Source organism: Podarcis filfolensis (genome assembly GCF_964270895.1).
Source record: "Podarcis filfolensis genome assembly, chromosome: 16".
NCBI classification, from domain to species: Eukaryota; Metazoa; Chordata; class Lepidosauria; order Squamata; family Lacertidae; genus Podarcis; species Podarcis filfolensis.
Window position 1 is genome coordinate 28,341,458 of NC_139620.1, and position 18,008 is coordinate 28,359,465.

At 47.3% G+C, this 18,008-nt stretch overlaps 1 protein-coding gene across 1 annotated transcript in view; it reads left to right on the forward strand.

Annotated features, from left to right (window-relative positions):
- Positions 1-18,008, forward strand: part of PI4KA (phosphatidylinositol 4-kinase alpha) — a 99,779-nt gene that overhangs the window by 22,060 nt on the left and 59,711 nt on the right. Inside the window, exons 10-19 of the mRNA XM_083589660.1 lie at positions 219-315; positions 2,701-2,892; positions 3,314-3,414; positions 5,301-5,430; positions 11,211-11,340; positions 11,632-11,727; positions 12,025-12,208; positions 14,145-14,248; positions 15,779-15,947; positions 16,367-16,417. Of these exons, the coding sequence (XP_083445786.1) occupies positions 219-315; positions 2,701-2,892; positions 3,314-3,414; positions 5,301-5,430; positions 11,211-11,340; positions 11,632-11,727; positions 12,025-12,208; positions 14,145-14,248; positions 15,779-15,947; positions 16,367-16,417 (1,254 nt within the window). The remainder of the gene's footprint in view (positions 1-218; positions 316-2,700; positions 2,893-3,313; positions 3,415-5,300; positions 5,431-11,210; positions 11,341-11,631; positions 11,728-12,024; positions 12,209-14,144; positions 14,249-15,778; positions 15,948-16,366; positions 16,418-18,008) is intronic.

An 18,008-nucleotide genomic window follows, 5' to 3' on the forward strand; every position in this document is an offset into this window, starting at 1 on the left:
CATATATGTGGTGCTTTATAAAGAATTGGGGTGGGGGCAGGTCTTTGCCCTAAGCTGCTCAGTAAAAGCTCAAGGAAGATGAAGGGAGGAGGGAAGAGGAAACTCAATCATTCTACAGAGATTAATCCTGGAAGAAAGCTTTTGGTGTTCCAATATTGCTCTCCAGATGATTTTTCAAATTGGCTGTACGTAACTACAACTCTCTTTCCATTTTATAGGAAAATCCCCATGCAGATTTGTTCTACAAAATGTTCAGTGACCCACTTTATGTTGCCCAGTTCAAGATGCTGAGAGACACGTTGTACTATATGAAAGGTGATATTTGAATTGAAAAGCTTTTACCCTTGGTGACGAAAGAGAATTGCAAGTATATGAGTTTCATGCTTGACATTGTCGACCGGCTTAAATATAACCAGCTGTGTGAATGAACTGGACTCACACAGTTTCCCTTTTCTTCTTCTTGTGCAGCAGCGAGGAGGAGATCAGAAAACCTGTGGTTCAACTTTTAAACAAACTTCAGTTTCCTATTATACCTAAACTTAGGAAACTGGGGGTTGTTTAAACCAGGGTGGATATGGCCCTCCAGATTTTGCTGAACTCCAGCTTGTGTCATCCTTGACCATCAGCTAAGCCATCTGGGACTGTTGTTAGTTGAAGACCAACAATATCTGGTGGGACATGTGCTTCCCACCCTTAGTTTCAAATGTAGTTTGTTAGAGCAAGCCAGAATAAAGCTGGTGTCCTGAACCACAGTTTAAATAATCCTTAGTTCCCTGAATTTGGACATAATGAGGAACTAAGCCATGAGCTCAGGTTCAGGCTACATGTTGAGCCTAACCATGGCTTAGCACAGCAAAGCAGAACAAGCAGAGGAGGCAGATTTTGTGATGAACTATAGTTTGACGTGTGAACCAGGCCCCTGCCAAGCCAAGCATCTCCAGTGCTCTAAATATCTAGAAATTAAATTACTGGATGTCAGGGGCTCGGGAGCAGGAGCACAGGGGAGAGAGGAGATGGAGAGCGAAGGGGAAGAATCCGAGGGCAGCGTAGGGGAGTATGACAGTGACCCGAGAGATTCCATGAGCTTCTCCAGCGAATCAGAAGATTCCCAGAAGGGGGCGCCTATGGTCAGGGCAAGGGGGGCCCCAGGGGGGACGCACCAGAAACAAGGAGCCAGCGGGGAACCCCGAAGCAGCAGCGGGGGATCAGGACCAGTTTCCCCACCAGAGCGTAGTGGGGGGGAAGAGTCACATGTGTCAGGACCAGCGTCTCCTCCAGCGGGGAGAGAAGATGAGTCAGGGCTGACCACGCCTCCATCGGAGAGTGGGGGAACGGAGGGGAGGTCAGTTGCAGCTAGCCCCCCCAGAGGGGGAAGCAGTGACAGCAGCAGTGAAACAGTCAGGAGGAAAGTTGCCGGCTGGGCGCGCGCGCCAAGTTCAAATGTACAGGCGCGAGGGACAGCAGGAGACCCGGATGGGGAACCAGCTCCTAAAGCCCGCCGGAGGGAGGGGGAAGACTCAGGGGATTCAGCGTCAGAAGAGTCTAGAAAGGGCGAGACCCCGACGGACAGGCGGAACCAGAGGAGGAAAGAGCAGAGGAAGAGGTGGAGCAAGGCTAGAGTCTTAAACTGGTGTCTGGGGGGAGGAGATTCAGACGGAGCTTCAGCGGTCTAGAGTTTGAGACGTAGAGCTGCACGCTGCGGCTGTGGAAGTGAAACTGAACTTCAATAAAGACTTTCGTACTTAACAACGAAGCGGCGTTGGTCCTTTGTGAGCTGGGATCTCGGGCAGCTCTGACACTATCATTCAAAATATATTACTGTAAGCTAAAAATAACTGCTGCTTTATATAAAAACCTCTGGTGCCTTATGGTAGTCCTTCTAAGTGTGTATATGCTTATTTGTCTTTATGTTTAAGACTTTTAAATAAGACGCTTTTCCACAAAGCCTTTCCTTTAGTTCATATTCTCTATGCTATTTCTTGTCAGTTGACTTCAGTCCTCATCACTTCAGTACTAATCTCTGTCCCAGGGAAAGGGAACTTGTGGCCTTCCAGATGTTGTTACACTCCCTGCATGGCCAGTGATAATATGAGTTGTAGTCCACAATTTTAGGAGGACTACTGGTTCACCACCCTGTTCTATTAATTCCTTCAGTTTTTCCCTTTCCATTTTTGTTAGGCTTCAAAACCCTGGAGAATCGCTGCTCCAAAGCATGCAAATGTCTTTAGGGTGAATGATGGTGCAAAAAGGAATAGTTTAAGTAAGGCGTCAGCAAAATTTTTCAGCAGGGGGCCGGTCCACTGTCCCTCAGATCTTGTGGGGGGCCGGACTATATATTTTTTGGGGAAATGAACAAATTCCTATGCCCCACAAATAACCCAGAGATGCATTTTAAATAAAAGCACACATTCTACTCATGTAAAAACACACTGATTCCCGGACTGTCCGTGGGCCGGATTTAGAAGGCAATTGGGCCCGATCCGGCCCCCGGGCCTTAGTTTGCCTACTCATGGTTTAAGTCCTCAGGAATAGACTAGGTAGCGAGACTATGAATTGACTGGTGCCTTACACTTTGAAATAAGTTTGTTTTAGAAAAGTGCTGTCGTGTTTCACCAGCTTTTAGCTTTTGTTGCTCCTTTCAGTTTAGAGGTGACCACTGTAAGAATCTAAGCTCCCCCTCCGCTCTCTTTACCTTCTCAGATCTCCCAACCTCGTTTGTGAAGGAAATTCATGATTTTGTGCTGGAACAGTTCAACAGCAGCCAGTCGGAGCTCCAGAAACTCCTTCACGACGTAGACAGATTACACAATGAGCTGAACCCTCTGAAGCTACGTTGCCAAGCTAACGCTGCTTGTGTGGATCTCATGGTGTGGGCTGTGAAGGATGAGCAAGGTGTCTTGAAGCATATTTTTTAAAAAAATATATTTTAAAAGTTTCTGGCAAAATAGCTTGCGCTATTTTTGGTAGGCTGCATTTATCCCCCCCCCAAAAAAACCCCAACCCTGCATGACATTTTGTAAAGAGCTTTTAATCCAAGTTTTGGGGTGGATGGGGCGTTACTGCCTGGTGGGAAATCTCCACAAAATTCATTATCTAGCACTTTCCCCCAGTTTGCCTGAAAGCCTCCTTGGGTGTCTTTTGAAACATGCAATTCAGTTGGCCTTTTCCCCCAAGAGAAAGCTAGTAATTAATCATTCATTCTTCCATGCGGACTTCATAAAAGTCGTAGCTGTCAAAAGAAAAGAAAAGAAAAAAAAACTATTCTTAGATGGCCAAGCATGCTTTTATATCCTTTTGTTCTTTTGCAAATAAGGGGCAGAAAACCTGTGCATTAAACTGTCGGAGAAACTGCAGTCCAAGACTTCCAGCAAAGTAATCATTGCTCACTTGCCTCTTCTGATTTGCTGCTTACAGGTATGCTAGTAATTTTGAAATGACTATGTAAGTATGGTGTAAGCTCTATTTCCACTACCAGGATTGGGAACTTGTGACCTTCCCGCATGTTACTGAGACTACAGTTCCCATCACCCCCCATACCACATGCCCAATGGTCAGGGATGATGGGAGTTGTAGTCCAACAGCACCTGGAGGGCCCTAGGTTCCCCATCCCTGGTATAGACACTGGACTGCTTCAGACACAATAGCCAAACTCCTTCCAGATAAATTATTCAGTGGTGGTAATAATAATAATAAAAATAAATTTCATTTATATCACGCCCTCCCCAGCCGGAGCCGGACTCAGGGCGGCTAACAACAATAAAATACTGCAACGTTCTAAAAACATTTCATTATAAAAATTAATTAAAATCAAATTGATGGCAACCATAAGCTTAAGTTCTGTAAAGATTGCCAAAGGAGGGAGACAGGCTGCGCCCTGACCAAAGGCCTGGTGGAACAGCTCTGTCTTGCAGGCCCTGCGGAAAGATGTCAAATCCCACAGGGCCCTGGTCTCTTGTGACAGAGCGTTCCACTAGATTGGAGCTGCAGCCGAAAAAGCCCTGGTTCTAGTTGAGGCCAGCCTAACCTCTCTGTGGCCTGAGACCTTCAGGATGTTTTTATTTGAAGACCATAAGTTCCTCTGTGGGACATACCAGGAGAGGCGGTCCCGTAGGTACGAGGGTCCTAAGCTGTATAGGATACAGTGCTGAGATTCTTCTGTACATAATGATGTTTCTTTATAGTGCCCCTGCATTGCAGTGACCCTCACTTTTAAGGCCAGGGAACAGATGTGTGGAATTTTGCACACATTTGTGAGTGTCACATGGTTGCACGCCGCCTTCTGCTGTGCAATATTACAACACCACTTAGAAATGTTAACGATTAAGCAGCATTTGATAAAGCCGTGAGCTGTCAGGCATAATTCAAGGTGTTAGTACTAGCATATGAAACCCAAAATGACTTGGGACCCAGGTACCTAAAAGAGTGCCTTCCCCAATACAGTGGTACCTTGGTTCTCAAAAATAATCCATTCCGGGAGTCCGTTTAACTCCTGAAACCGTTCAAAAACCAAGGCATGGCTTCCGATTGGCTGCAGGAGCTTCCTGCACTCAAACAGAAGCCGCATTGCATGTTCAGCTTATGAACAAAGTTCACAAACCGGAACACTTCCGGGGTTGTGGCGTTTAGGAGCCCATTTGTTCAGGAGCCAAGCCATTCGAGTACCGAGGTACCACTGTATCTTAGATGCTCCTATCAGAATTTGATGCCTTGGGAGTGCCACCACTGCAGGCTGCCTGCTTGGTGCTGACCAGTGACAGGGCCTTCTTGGTAGTGATGCCCTGTTTTTGGAGTGCCCTCCTTGGCTAGGTTCCTCTGTCTAGCCCCATTATTGACTTTTAGAATGAATTTTTTTAAAAAGACCTGTTCACCCAGGCATTTGTTGAGTGAAAAATATTGTTCCTGGCAACCCTGAAATCACTAGCTGAGGGGACCATTCTTAGGATTCTAAAATTACAGTGGTACCTCGGGTTAAGTACTTAATTCGTTCCGGAGGTCCGTTCTTAACCTGAAACTATTCTTAACCTGAAGCACCACTTTAGCTAATGGGGCCTCCTGCTGCTGCCATGCCGCTGGAGCCCAATTTCTGTTCTCATCCTGAAGCAAAGTTCTTAACCTGAAGCACTATTTCTGGGTTAGCAGAGTCTGTAACCTGAAGCGTATGTAACCTGAGGTACCACTGTATTATTGTTGCTGATGTGCTTGCTAAACTGGGCTCCTCTGGGAGGAAGGGTGGGATATAAACTGAACGAATAACTCTCAATTGAACTATTAACTAAATAATACAGATATCTTTCTCTTAGGGTCTAGGCCGCTTGTGTGAGCGTTTTCCTGTGGTGGTTCACTCGGTCACTCCGTCCTTGAGAGACTTTCTCGTGATCCCTTCTCCAGTCCTGGTGAAACTTTACAAGTACCACAACCAATATAATACTGGTATTGTTTTTTTTTTTTTTTATCACGGTATGGCCTATTCTGTGATAAGCTGATCTAATTTATTGTGTCTGCTTGCCTCACTTTTTATCGTGACATGTCTTGGTAGTGCTAGTCGAAGTTACATTGATGAATATCCTAACTGCGTTTTTATCCTGCCTTTCATTCATGGAAATGGCGGCATATATGGCGTTCCCTCTTCCCGTTTGTCCTTGCAACAACTATGCAGGAAAAGTTAATCTGAGAGGTGGTGGCTGGCCCACTTCACGACTGAGCTGGGATTTTTTAACTTGAGTGCCTTCGGTTTTCCTTCAAAACCCTCTATCCCAAGGGTTGCCATTTTTTTGAGCCCATGGGAACGTTTGGAATGCTGAGAGAGTTTTCTGGGCATCGCCACCGTTTGTGTCCTCCCCACCCCCGGAAAAAATATTTTTATTTTTAACACAGAGGCTTTTCTGTAAGGTTTGGATAAAAGTTGAATCCAGGAGAATTAACACATCTGCTTAAATTTGCAAGGGGTCTGCAAAAAAATCAAAACACCCCACAATGAAGTTAAATCTTCATTTGGTAGATCACAAAGTAAAAATCGCAGGTCCAGTGCTTGCCAGCACCATAGACATTGAGCCGAGGCATGGACCTTGGTTAATTTTACATTGGCCGGTGGTTTTGTCATTATCCTATCTCTGAACATATCTGTGGGCATAAAGGCACTTTGATTTGATAGTGGCTTGCGGGACTCCCTTCTTTAAAAACAACAACCCTGAGGATTCGTAGCTCTGTTCTGATGTTTTTGGTGCCACGGCAGTGCTGGAAAGCATCTGATTTGTGATTTTTACTGGTGTTTGAGGGAGGGAATGTCCGTTGAGGTCAATTACGTCCAGGCACACTTCCCTGCGCCTCTTCTGACCCTTCCGAAGACCTTTGACTCAGCAGAGTGTAAAACACAGCGGATGTAGAAGCTTGAAACGTTCTGTCGTGTGGTGGCAATAACTCAGGCTGACACGCAGCTCTCCTTATCTAAAGTCTTTATTCCCGTACAGATCAACACATCGTAAATCTTCCCGGTGAGACGCAACTCATGTCGACTCTCTCTCACACTGCGTGCGTCTTTCTCTCTCTCTCTCAGAGATACTGGCCACTCCCAGTGTTCTATCCCCACCCTCAGAATGTGAGGCGTCATCACTCAGAACTCTTAACCCTGTAAGTTCTGAGCCTCTATTAACACCCCCTCTCGAATCACGTTCTGAGGGGACTTCTGAGTGTTCAACACCTTCCCCATTGCCTTCCGCCCCTTCCTGGCATCGTTGTTAGGCACCTGTTGAACCTCACAAACCTCAGGTTCGCACTGTGCGAAACCAACCCACGCATTTGTGACCTGAAACCTCTCAGGTGGAATTCCCTTTGTTGCCCTTGAAGACCGCCTGGGCACAAACTGGGGTTCTTCTCCTGACCCACTGGGGCCAGCATTTGCGTCTTCCTCATCAGAAGACTCCCCCTCTGACTTGACACGTCTGTGAGCTTTCTCCATTATGCGCACAGGAGATGAGGGCTCACTCTTGGACACTCCCTTAACAACCTGTGGAGACGCCTCCCCCTGGTCCTGATCCTGATCATCGACCAGATCACCATTACCTGGCTCTCCCTCCTGCTCAGATTCGGATTCAGACAGACAATCTGAGACGGTGTCATGGCTGACTTTGCGCCTTGACCTATTTCCATGCTGCTCTTTGAACTCAGCATGCTTACTGACCAGAAGCTTGGTCTGATCACCTTCTGGGTATGCAAATCTCCACCCCTTTGTCGCGGGTTCATACCCACAGAAGATCATTTCCTGGTACCTTGGACCACCTTCTTGCTGCAACCACTTTGGTACAGGCACCATGGCCCTGCAACCAAACGAACGGAAGAAATGCACCTGTGGCTTCTGTCCGTTGAGCAAGAAATATGGGGTGTCACCTACCACTGCATTGTAGCACCTGTTCATCGTGAAATTGGCCGTTTTTACCGCCTCCCCCCAAAAACTGTGAGGCAAACCAGAGTCATCCAGTAGAATCTCGGATGCTCGAACCAGGGCTTTACTCCTAAGCTCTGCCACGCCACTCTCTTGAGGAGAAGTCACCTTGTGACGTATCCCCCTCTGGCGAAAGAAACCCTTTAGAGCAGACCCAGTGACCTCAGAACCACGGTCAAACTGGAAACCTCGCACCTTGGTGGAGAATCTCTGTTCCACCTCCGCAACCCAATCTTTGATCAGTTGCGCTGCTACCTCCTTAGCTTTCAGCGTGAAAGCCCATGCGTTCCTAGTAAAATCATCTGTCAGCACCATCAGCCACTTGGCTTTGCCCAGACTTGGCTGTGGCATACCTATAAGGTCTGCATGCACAAGCTCAAAAGGCTTTGTGGTGACCCTCTCCACCCTGGGATGGCTAAATCCCTTGTTTCTGGCTTTCCTGCAAGCCTTGCAATTCAAAGGTTTACCACACTCTTTTACCTTGCAACCTTTGGTGCACTCTGATAACATCTGGACGTCCTCACAGGACCCATGTGACATCCTCTTGTGCCACACGCAAGCACACGACACATGAGTGTGCCCCCCTCCCTCTAGAGGTGATTCCAGAACAAAGAGATTGTTCTGATTTTTTCCAACACGTACCAGTTGCTCTCCACCTCTGGAAATGGTACAGATATTTTTTTCAAAACTCACAGAATATCCCTCCTGCAAAAGGCATGGTACAGACAGTAGGCTATGTTTTAACTCAGGGAGAACATAAACCTTCAATTCAGCCTGTAAAAAAGGGACAAACACATTAGAAATATGGGTTACACGGCCCTGTGAACCTGTAGCAAATCTAACTGTTTTCTCAGTTGGAACAGCCTTGCAGTTCCACATTTGTCCATCAGGTGGCGCTGATACCAAATGGGCATTCGCAGCTGAGTCAACAACCCAACGTAGGACTCTCTCCCCCCTGGAGTTGTCCTTCTTTGTTGCCTTTGCAACTGACTTCCTGCTGCCCCCGACCTTGGAGCTCTCGATGCAGGTGGTGTTTTCCACAATAGCCATCGAAGCAGTCAACGTCTCTTGTTTCTCACGCCTGCTCCCTCTGCAGGCCCAGTTGCCATGGAAACCCGCCTGGTTCCCATGGGAAATGTCCTTGGGACCTTCCTGCCCTTTGTCTCGCTGTGGACAGCTTCGGCGCAGGTGCTCCGGAGAACCGCAAGCAAAACATCTCCGAGTGGAAAACTTTGCAACTTTGCCTTTGGTCTTTTCTGCCCCCCCAACCTTTCCAGCAGCCCTCCTCGAGGCTTTTCTGCCGTTGGGAAAATGGCTTTTGGCTTCTGCTGTGGTTTCTCTGCAAACCCCTTCCAGCTCCTGCCAAACAGCCTGGGCACTCTCAAGACCCTTGGAATAGCCTTTCTGGCCTGCACCCCCAAACTTAGGGGCACAGCCTCCAGAGGAACAGCTTGCCATTGCTTTCCTCTTTCCAGCTTTCAGCAGCTTCCCAGCACACGGCTGCTCATCTCTCTGGCGTGTCAAAGCATCGCAGCAGCTTTCAGACACGGCTTCAGCCCACTTTGGGCTTCCAGGGCGTCCCACAGCCCCTCCTGGAAGTCTTGGTGCTTCCTCAGAGCAAATCTCAGCCCCCTCTCGCCTGGCTCCCACTGCTTTCTTCAGTGCCTGCCTTCTCTCGGCCCAGGGCTTGCTCCCGTCCACCTTATCAAAAGGGATTGACGACTCCTGGCTGTCTGCCATCTCTCCCCGGGGGCCCAGCTTACTTACAGGTACCTCCCGGTCCGGCAGATCAGATCCTCCCAGCGAACTCCTGGCTGGCACCAGCTACGCCTTAGCTGGCCTCTGGCTGCTCCTCAGCCGATTCTGCCTGCAGCTTTCACTTCCCAGCGAGCTCCCTTCGCTTCTGCTGGCACCAGCTTCTCCTTGCTGGCCTTTGGCTGCAGCCCTCTCACACGCACGAACGTTGCTTATCTTTATTGCTGACACCCATAACCTGTCCGTTGAGGTCAATTACGTCCAGGGGTCCGGCACACTTCCCTGCGCCTCTTCTGACCCTTCCGAAGACCTTTGACTCAGCAGAGTGTAAAACACAGCGGATGTAGAAGCTTGAAACGTTCTGTCGTGTGGTGGCAATAACTCAGGCTGACACGCAGCTCTCCTTATCTAAAGTCTTTATTCCCGTACAGATCAACACATCGTAAATCTTCCCGGTGAGACGCAACTCATGTCGACTCTCTCTCACACTGCGTGCGTCTTTCTCTCTCTCTCTCAGAGATACTGGCCACTCCCAGTGTTCTATCCCCACCCTCAGAATGTGAGGCGTCATCACTCAGAACTCTTAACCCTGTAAGTTCTGAGCCTCTATTAACAGGGAAAACATCCCCCCCCAATCATGCAGTTTCAAGAGGACCCTTTTCATTAGACCTCTCTCTTTCTCCCTCCCTCTCCATTCTCTTCTCCTCCAGACTCCTGCAGCTCCTCACTATTCCCCCTGCCTCGCCCTCTGTTTCTTCCATTTTCCTCCCCTCAGTCTCCCAGATACCCTCCCTTTCCCTCCTACCATCTTGGTTGCTCTGCTCTCTGTTCAGCTGCTCAAGTTCCAGTCTGAACCTTCGGATGCACATAACAGCTGAAAGAGGAAGTGGGAAGGAATGTTGGTCTTCCAGCTTCCTCCTTCAGCTCTATGTGCTTTTGGGGGACAGAACCACCTTCACTACCCCATGGGGAAGGAAACAGTGAGCTCAGGGGAGGGGGGTGGAGAGGCTTTGTTGCACCAGGGGAAGTCCTTAAAGGTGCAACTGTGGGGATCCCATCCCTAGCCACATGAGCTATGTACTTAGGGCAGGGGCTCCTAAACTGTGGTCTGTGGCAGGTGGTCCACCATTTTTGGATCATAGAATTGGAAGGGAGCCTGAGAATCATCTAGTCCAACCCCCAGCAATGCAAGAGGAATAGATGTGTGTTTGAAGATGGGAGGCCGCGCGTGAATTGCATTAAACATTCATCATGATTTTAACTGTATTTCCATCGCTGCTTTTAATATACAGTCATACCTCGGGATAAATACGCTTCAGGATAAGTATTTTCGGGTTGTGCTCCGTGGCGACCCGGAAGTAATGGAGCACGTTACTTCCGGGTTTCGCCACTTGTGCATGCGCAGACAGTCAAAATGATGTCATACGCATGCATGGAAGCTGTGGAACGCGACCCACACAGATGCGCAGTTGCATCTTACGTTCTGTTCAGGATGTGAACGGGGCTCCGGAATGGATCCCGTTCGCATCCCGAGGTACCACTGTATATAGTCTTTAAATAAAGCACAATATATGCAATCCTCTGGGATAGCTCAGTCAATAGAGCATGAGACTCTTAATCTCATGGTTGTGGGTTCCAGCCCCACGTTGGGCAAAAGATTCCTGTATTCAAAGGGTTGGACTACATGACTCTCTTGGCTCCTTCCAACTCTACAATTCTATGATATATGAGAAAAATAAGAAGCAATTAAAATAGATTTAGAAACTTGACAGCATCTAGCACAGTGCGTTACGGTTGCTACAACAAGCAGAAAGATCAGTCAGTGGTCTGCCAAGACGCTCAGTCGTTTTCAAGGAGGGGGGGGGGAAAGTTTGGGAACTGCTGGCTTAGGGAAACCTTTCGATCCATAGCTGCCTTTCACAATTAACTCGGAAGTCGCCGTTCTACAGACACACACCAAAGCTCCATTAAAGCATTTTCTCGTATCCTTTTGTTGTTGTTGTTGTTGTTCTGTTAGGAGGCAATGACATCAAGATCAGCATAACAAATGAGCATGCCGAGTCCACTGTAAGTGTAATGTCTGGCAAGAAGAGTCAGACCTCCATGTATGAACAACTGCGGGATATTGCGATCGATAACATCTGCAGGTATGAACTGGGCTTTGGACATAGATTTGTCTTCCAGACATGGTCAGAAAGCAGATTCTGTTGTGAAGAGTGGCTGGCGAAACCCAGCCAGATGGGCGGGGTATAAATAATAAATTGTTGTTGTTGTTAATTAATTAATAAATAATAATAAGTGAAGTATAGATTTTGAGAGAGTTATTTGGGCCTGCTAATTTGTGGGGAGGGGGCCAGACTTTGGCGTTAAATGGGGTCCACTTTTCTGTTTTATTACACCCCAAATACATTCTGGCTTATGTTCACCGCTTCTTGCAGGTGTCTGAAAGCTGGGCTGACAATAGACTCGGTAATTGTTGAAGCCTTCTTAGCTAGTTTGTCAAACCGCCTGTACATCTCGCAGGAGAGTGACAAGTAAGTTGTTTGCTTGCAATTTGGATACTCCTTTCCCCTACCATTGCCTTAAAAGGTGCAGAAATTTCTTACACATGCGCCTATGTCTTTGTAAAGCCTGATGAACTGAATCTGGCACATCTTACGAGCTTCTGCAAGAGATCTGCAACTTGTGCACGTCATGCATAATAACTTCATCGTTAGGCATTTATTTTTTTCTCCCTTAATTTGCCTCTTTAGATCACCAGTAGGGGGAGGAGACATGCATTTCTTACGGTGATGCAAACACATTTTTTATGTTTTATTGGTCTGTTTTAGGGAGGCCCATCTAATTCCAGACCACACAATACGTGCATTGGGGCACATTGCAGTAGCCCTGAGGGACACGCCAAAGGTGATGGAGCCGATTCTTCAGATCCTGCAGCAGAAGTTCTGCCAGCCGCCTTCTCCTCTCGATGTGCTCATCATTGACCAACTGGGATGCTTAGTTATCACTGGAAATGTAAGAAGATACGAACTGGCTGGGGAGCTGTCAATGGCAGCTGATGCATGGATGCTTCTGGGTAGCCTGTTGGTTGAGCATTCATCCCGATTTATTTGCAAGGACACTAGATGACGTTGGCTATTTAAGGAGCATTCATTCACATTTGTGGGGAGATTAGATGATGTTGCATCAAAACCAGTGTTACCCCACCCTCTCCAGTGCATTTTTTTTGGGGGGGGGAAGTGAGTTTGCTGTTCAAGAGCGCCAAATCCACTATAATTGCACAACCTGAATTTGCTAGTGGGTGATTGAATCACACCTGAAAATTGCAAAAGCGTGACAGCGCCTGTAGTCTGTTGCCCTGGGGGTTCAATGTTCTTTGTGACTGAAAGCTCACAAAACCCTGTTTTATAAATGCTGCAGCTGCATTTATTTTGTGTGCTTTGTCTGGGTCGCTCCTTTCTGAACAGGATCTCTCTTCTCACCTACCAGAGATATTGTAAAAGGGAGTCAAATCCAACTAACAATTAAGACAATGTTTTTATGTAGCTTTTGGTTTTATGTCCCATTTTGTATTTTTCTTTTTGTAAACCACTTGTGAATCCTCTTACAATCAAGAGGTGCCTGAATTTTATGAAATCAATTCATTAATTATTGTAAATTGTGTTTTACTTACTTACTGCAAGCCACCCAGAGAACATTTTATGTTATGGGGCAGCATACAAATGCCAAAAAGAATAAAAATTAGAAAGGGAGTTGTATCTCCCTACCCTGTTTTGGCAGGTTGGGCCCATTGGGTCCTGGGCGAGGCCTTTTGAACCTTGATTGTACACACAGGGTCATGTGATGGGTGGCGACAGGTGATGGGAACCTGGGTATCGGTGCCAGGGGTAGGCTACAGAAGGACAGATAATGGGGCAGGAGAAAGAAGCTAGGTGATCCAAGGAAAAGCCTGTGTTATTTTGTAATCCTTGCAGAGAATTGGTGGGAATTAGTGGTGCTTATAGGGACGCGGGTGGCGCTGTGGGTTAAACCACAGAGCCTAGGACTTGCCGATCAGAAGGTCGGCGGTTCGAATCCCTGCGACGGGGTGAGCTCCCTTTGCTCGGTCCCTGCTCCTGCCAACCTAGCAGTTCAAAAGCATGTCAGTGCAAGTAGATAAATAGGTACTGCTCCGGCAGGAAGGTAAACGGATTTCCGTGCGCTGCTCTGGTTTGCCAGAAGCGGCTTAGTCATGCTGGCCACATGGCTGTACGCCGGCTCCCTCGGCCAATAAAGCGAGATGAGCGCCGCAACCCCAGAGTTGGCCACGACTGGACCTAATGGTCAGGGGTCCCTTTACCCTTTAGTGGTGCTTATTCCTTCCCCTACACACCAATTTCCCCTTGCAACCCCTCTACCCCTGCAACAGTTTTAAGTGGTTCAGTCCCACAGCTAAGCTGCCAAAGTAGAAGTGAGCCTGGCTTTGGGGGGGCAGGGGGTGGAGCAGCACTTGTAGGGAGAAGCAGTGAACTCGCGACCTTTCCCTGCAAGTACATTCACCTCTTATTCCCACCGTCTTGGCGGACACACGGTTGAGCTCTCATGTTTGCTAATGCAATGTCTAGTTCTGCCCAAAGTCTTTGGAACGCTGGCTGTTCGGGACATGAATAGCTCCAACCGCAGTAGGAGACTTGCTCCAATGGGAGTCCTTTGTATCTAGGAGCAGACCTGATGGCCTGTATCCCACAAGTCCCTCTCTGTGAAGAGCAATGAGGGATTAAATAGACCATACTCTGGCCCACAACCTTGTGCTTCCTCTGAGTGCTCTGTGTGTGTTTTGATACAGTGTTCAAAATTAATTAGGTGTGCCAAAGTTCTTTGCCTTTCTGTTTGTGAAGGTTTTGGGCTTGTTTGTTTTTTTGTTATAGCTTTCTATACTTGGTGCTAATTTTATCTTTTCATTTTCATTCAGCAATATATTTACCAGGAGGTATGGAATCTGTTTCAGCAGATCAGTGTTAAAGCTAGCTCAATTGTATACTCTGCAACGAAAGACTACAAGGATCATGGATATAGGTAATCTTTATTATGCTTGCTGGCTCATTGGAATTTTTTTTAAAAGAAAGCATTATTGTCTCATTAAAGTCTGTGGATTCCTCCCGAAGGCATTGGTGTTTAATTTTCCTATCTAGCAGCTGACACGTCTATTAGTTCTACTCAGAGGAGACCACTGAGATTAATGGATGTGACTGGGATTGATTAATTTTAACGGTTCCACACCAAGTATAACTTAGTCAGATGTAACTTTTCTGTGGTAAAGCAGGTTTATCCAATATGGTGCCTTCCAGATGTTGTTGGACTACAACTCCCATTAGCCTCAGCCAGCATGGTCTGTAGCCAGGGATCATGGGAGTTGTAGTCCAGGAGCATCTGGAGGGCATCATGTTGGCTAACCCTGCGGCAAGGCATCAGATTCTAGCTGATCTGTGAATACACAGTATTCTTATGGTTCATTCTTACAACATTCTTGTTTGTTTATTATTATTTACTTATGAATCCAAATTTATTATAGCCTGTCCTTCCTCCCAAAGGACCAAGGGCAACAAACACAAAAAGTTAAAACAGTATACCGTATTTTTCGCCTTATAGGACGCACTTTTCCCCCTCCTAAAATGAAGGGGAAATCTGTGTGCGTCCTATGGGGTGAATACAGACTTTCGCTGAAGCTTGGAGAGCAAGAGGGGTCGGTGCGCACCGACCCCTCTCGCTCTCCAGGCTTCAGGAAGCTATCAGCAAGCCTGGGGAGCCCGCGGGAGTTCCCGCAGGGCTCCCTAGGCTGCGAATAGCAGCCTGCCAACCAACGCGCGGGGCGCCCTGAAGCAGAGCGCCCTGCGCGCCGGGCAGACATCCGCAGCGTGGGGAGCCCTGCGGGAGTTCCTGCAGGGCTTCCTACGCTGCGGTTAGCAGCCTGCTGCACGGAGCGCGGGGCGTGCTGAAGCAGAGCGCCCCGCGCTTCGGGCAGACATCGGCCAGCCCCACAAGCTTGGGGGACAGCGGGGAAGCGCAGCGCCGCCATCCCGCTGTTCCTCGACCTGATTTGGAGGCTGGCGCTGGGGAGAAATGCGCTTCTTCCCAGCGCCAGCCCCACAAGCTCGGGGGACAGCTTTATTTCCCCCCCCAAAAAAACTAGGTGCGTCCTATGGGACGAAAAATACGGTAATTAAAAATAACATCTAAAACATTAGAACATCTAGCTCAGCGCTCTCCTTGAGCTCTGTCTCTTCCCACTTTTGCTGTGGATGAAAATGGGAACTACAGTGGTACCTCGGGTTAAGTACTTAATTCGTTCCGGAGGTCCGTACTTAACCTGAAACTGTTCTTAACCTGAAGCACCACTTTAGCTAATGGGGGCTCCTGCTGCTGCCGCGCCGCCGGAGCACAATTTCTGTTCTCAACCTGAAGCAAAGTTCTTAACCCGAGGTAATATTTCTGGGATAGCGGAGTCTGTAACCTGAAGCGTATATAACCCGAGGTACCACTGTATTTAATCAGAGGGCTGATTCTCTTACTGATTCTGCCTTTTTCCGTCACCCCCCTTCCCGCCAGGCACTGTTCCTTAGCTGTTATTAATGCCCTCGCAAACATAGCTGCAAACATCCAAGATGAACACCTTGTGGACGAATTGCTGATGAACTTGCTGGAACTGTTCGTACAACTCGGGCTCGAAGGGAAGAGAGCCAGTGAGAGGGCAAGTGAAAAAGGCCCAGCGCTAAAGGTAGGACGCGAAATGAAGCTTCTTGCAGCTGTTCAGAATAGAAACTATTAGCTCTAAACGCAGTCAGAATCGGCCATACAGTACTGGGCTGCCTTGGTGTAGGCTGTTTTGTGTGCTCTTAAGTGGGGCAGAGCTGTCTCATTAAGCATAGGCGTGCTATTTTACTGGGTCAAGCCATTTTGTTTGCTTTAGAAGCTAAAGCAGCTTAAACAGATCTTGCTACCAGTAACTAATTTCATTACAAGGGGAAATGAGATCTGATTGAGCAACCATCGGCTTCCTTGAATGCCCATGTGCCAGCCTCTACTCACGACCTTGCAGTTGCTTTTCTAGCATTGTTACGGGAATTTCTCTTTTTCCCCTTGCAGCTTTTCTGACATCTCTTCCCCTCCCCCCCTTCTTTCTTTTTTCTTCCTTAGGCATCTAGCAGTGCAGGGAACCTGGGAGTTCTGATTCCTGTTATTGCTGTGGTGAGTGTTTTAAACCCAGGTCATTTACTTTTTGGAGGAGGGCACTGTGCTTGGAAGCTGGATATTTTGGGAAAAATTTGAACGGAGAAATATGTAAAACGGTGATGGACTCTCCTCCCCCCACCCCTTGCTAAAAGTACAAGACAGGGATCATCTGTTTAAGAACATGATTTCATTGAAAATAAAGTTGTGTGTGTGTGTGTGTGCTGGCTTACTGATCCCAGGATATTTCTGTTATCAATAGGTGTGTTTTTTTAATTGTCGCTGTTAATAATCGCTCCCATCCATACTTTCTGCATTTCATTTCCTTCTAAAGTCACTGTTTACCATTCTTCCCCCATTTGTGTGTATATACAGTCGTACCTTGGTTTTCGAACAGCTCAGTTCTCGAACGTTTTGGCTCCCAAATGTCGCAAACCTGGAAGTGAGCGTTCCGGTTTGCGAACTTTCTTTGGAACCTGAACGTCCGGCGTAGCTTCTGCAGCTTCCGATTGGCCGCAGGAGCTTCCTGCAGCCAATCAGAAGCCACGCCTTGGTTTCCGAGGGTTTTGGAAGTTGAACGGACTTCCGGAACAGATTCCATTCGACTTCCAAGGTACGACTGTATGGGGGTGTGTATATATATATATATACTCATGCATCTGATGTAGTGTATTGCAGTCCACAAAAACTTATGCTATAATGGGTTTGTTAGTCTTTAAGATGGGTGGGGAACCTGTGGGTCTCTAGATCTGATGGGAATTGGACCCAATTTAAGTTGCTGCAAAACCTAGCTGGTTTAGAATCATTCCCTCTATTTCCGAAGCTGAGGCGGTGAGTGTTACTGCCTATATTGTCAAAAGGGAGCCTCCTATTTGATTTGATTTCATATTTGTATTCCACTTTTCCAACAGCAATGTTGAGCTCAAAATGGCTCACAATAATAGCAATAGCGTTAAAGATGGGTGAACGTTCTTATCGATATGATCACATAGGGGGAGGTATCAGCAGCCTTGGGGAGTACAAAAAAAAAACCCTTTAGGAGGAAAAAAAAATCTGAGGGGAGAGCTTTCCGAAAAGCAGCCCAGGGAGGAGTGAGCATTCTCAGTGGGTGTGGAATGCTTCCTGGTTCTTGGGGAGAAAATTGGGACAGGTGTGTGGAATGGGGTGGTTGGTATTCTGTGTGCTGCGACAAATACTGGATGCAAGCCTTTTTTTATACAAAGGAAGAGGCATGCAGTTGTGTAAAAATACAAGCCCTGCGTAGCTCTGTATTTGTTCCTGTATGACAGAGAATTTTTTATTCAGGCTGGTTTATAGACAGTGAGAATTCTGAAAAGCAGTAATTTCTCTATCTACAAGCCAAGACCAATTCCTCCTCAGGAAAAAAAATGTTTACACTAAAGACTTCAAAATATATACTTCAAGGCCATTATGGTGTTTGATCTGAGACCCCCTAATCTGCATTTTTTCAACCATTAAGCTCTCTGTAAATACTGTTATGAGCCCTAACAGAAGTTAATGGTTACATTGAGGGCCTGTAAACCAAATATTTAGTTTTCTTGCACAATTTGTGGTGATCAAGAGTTCCCAGCTCCTATTGCAAGCGCTT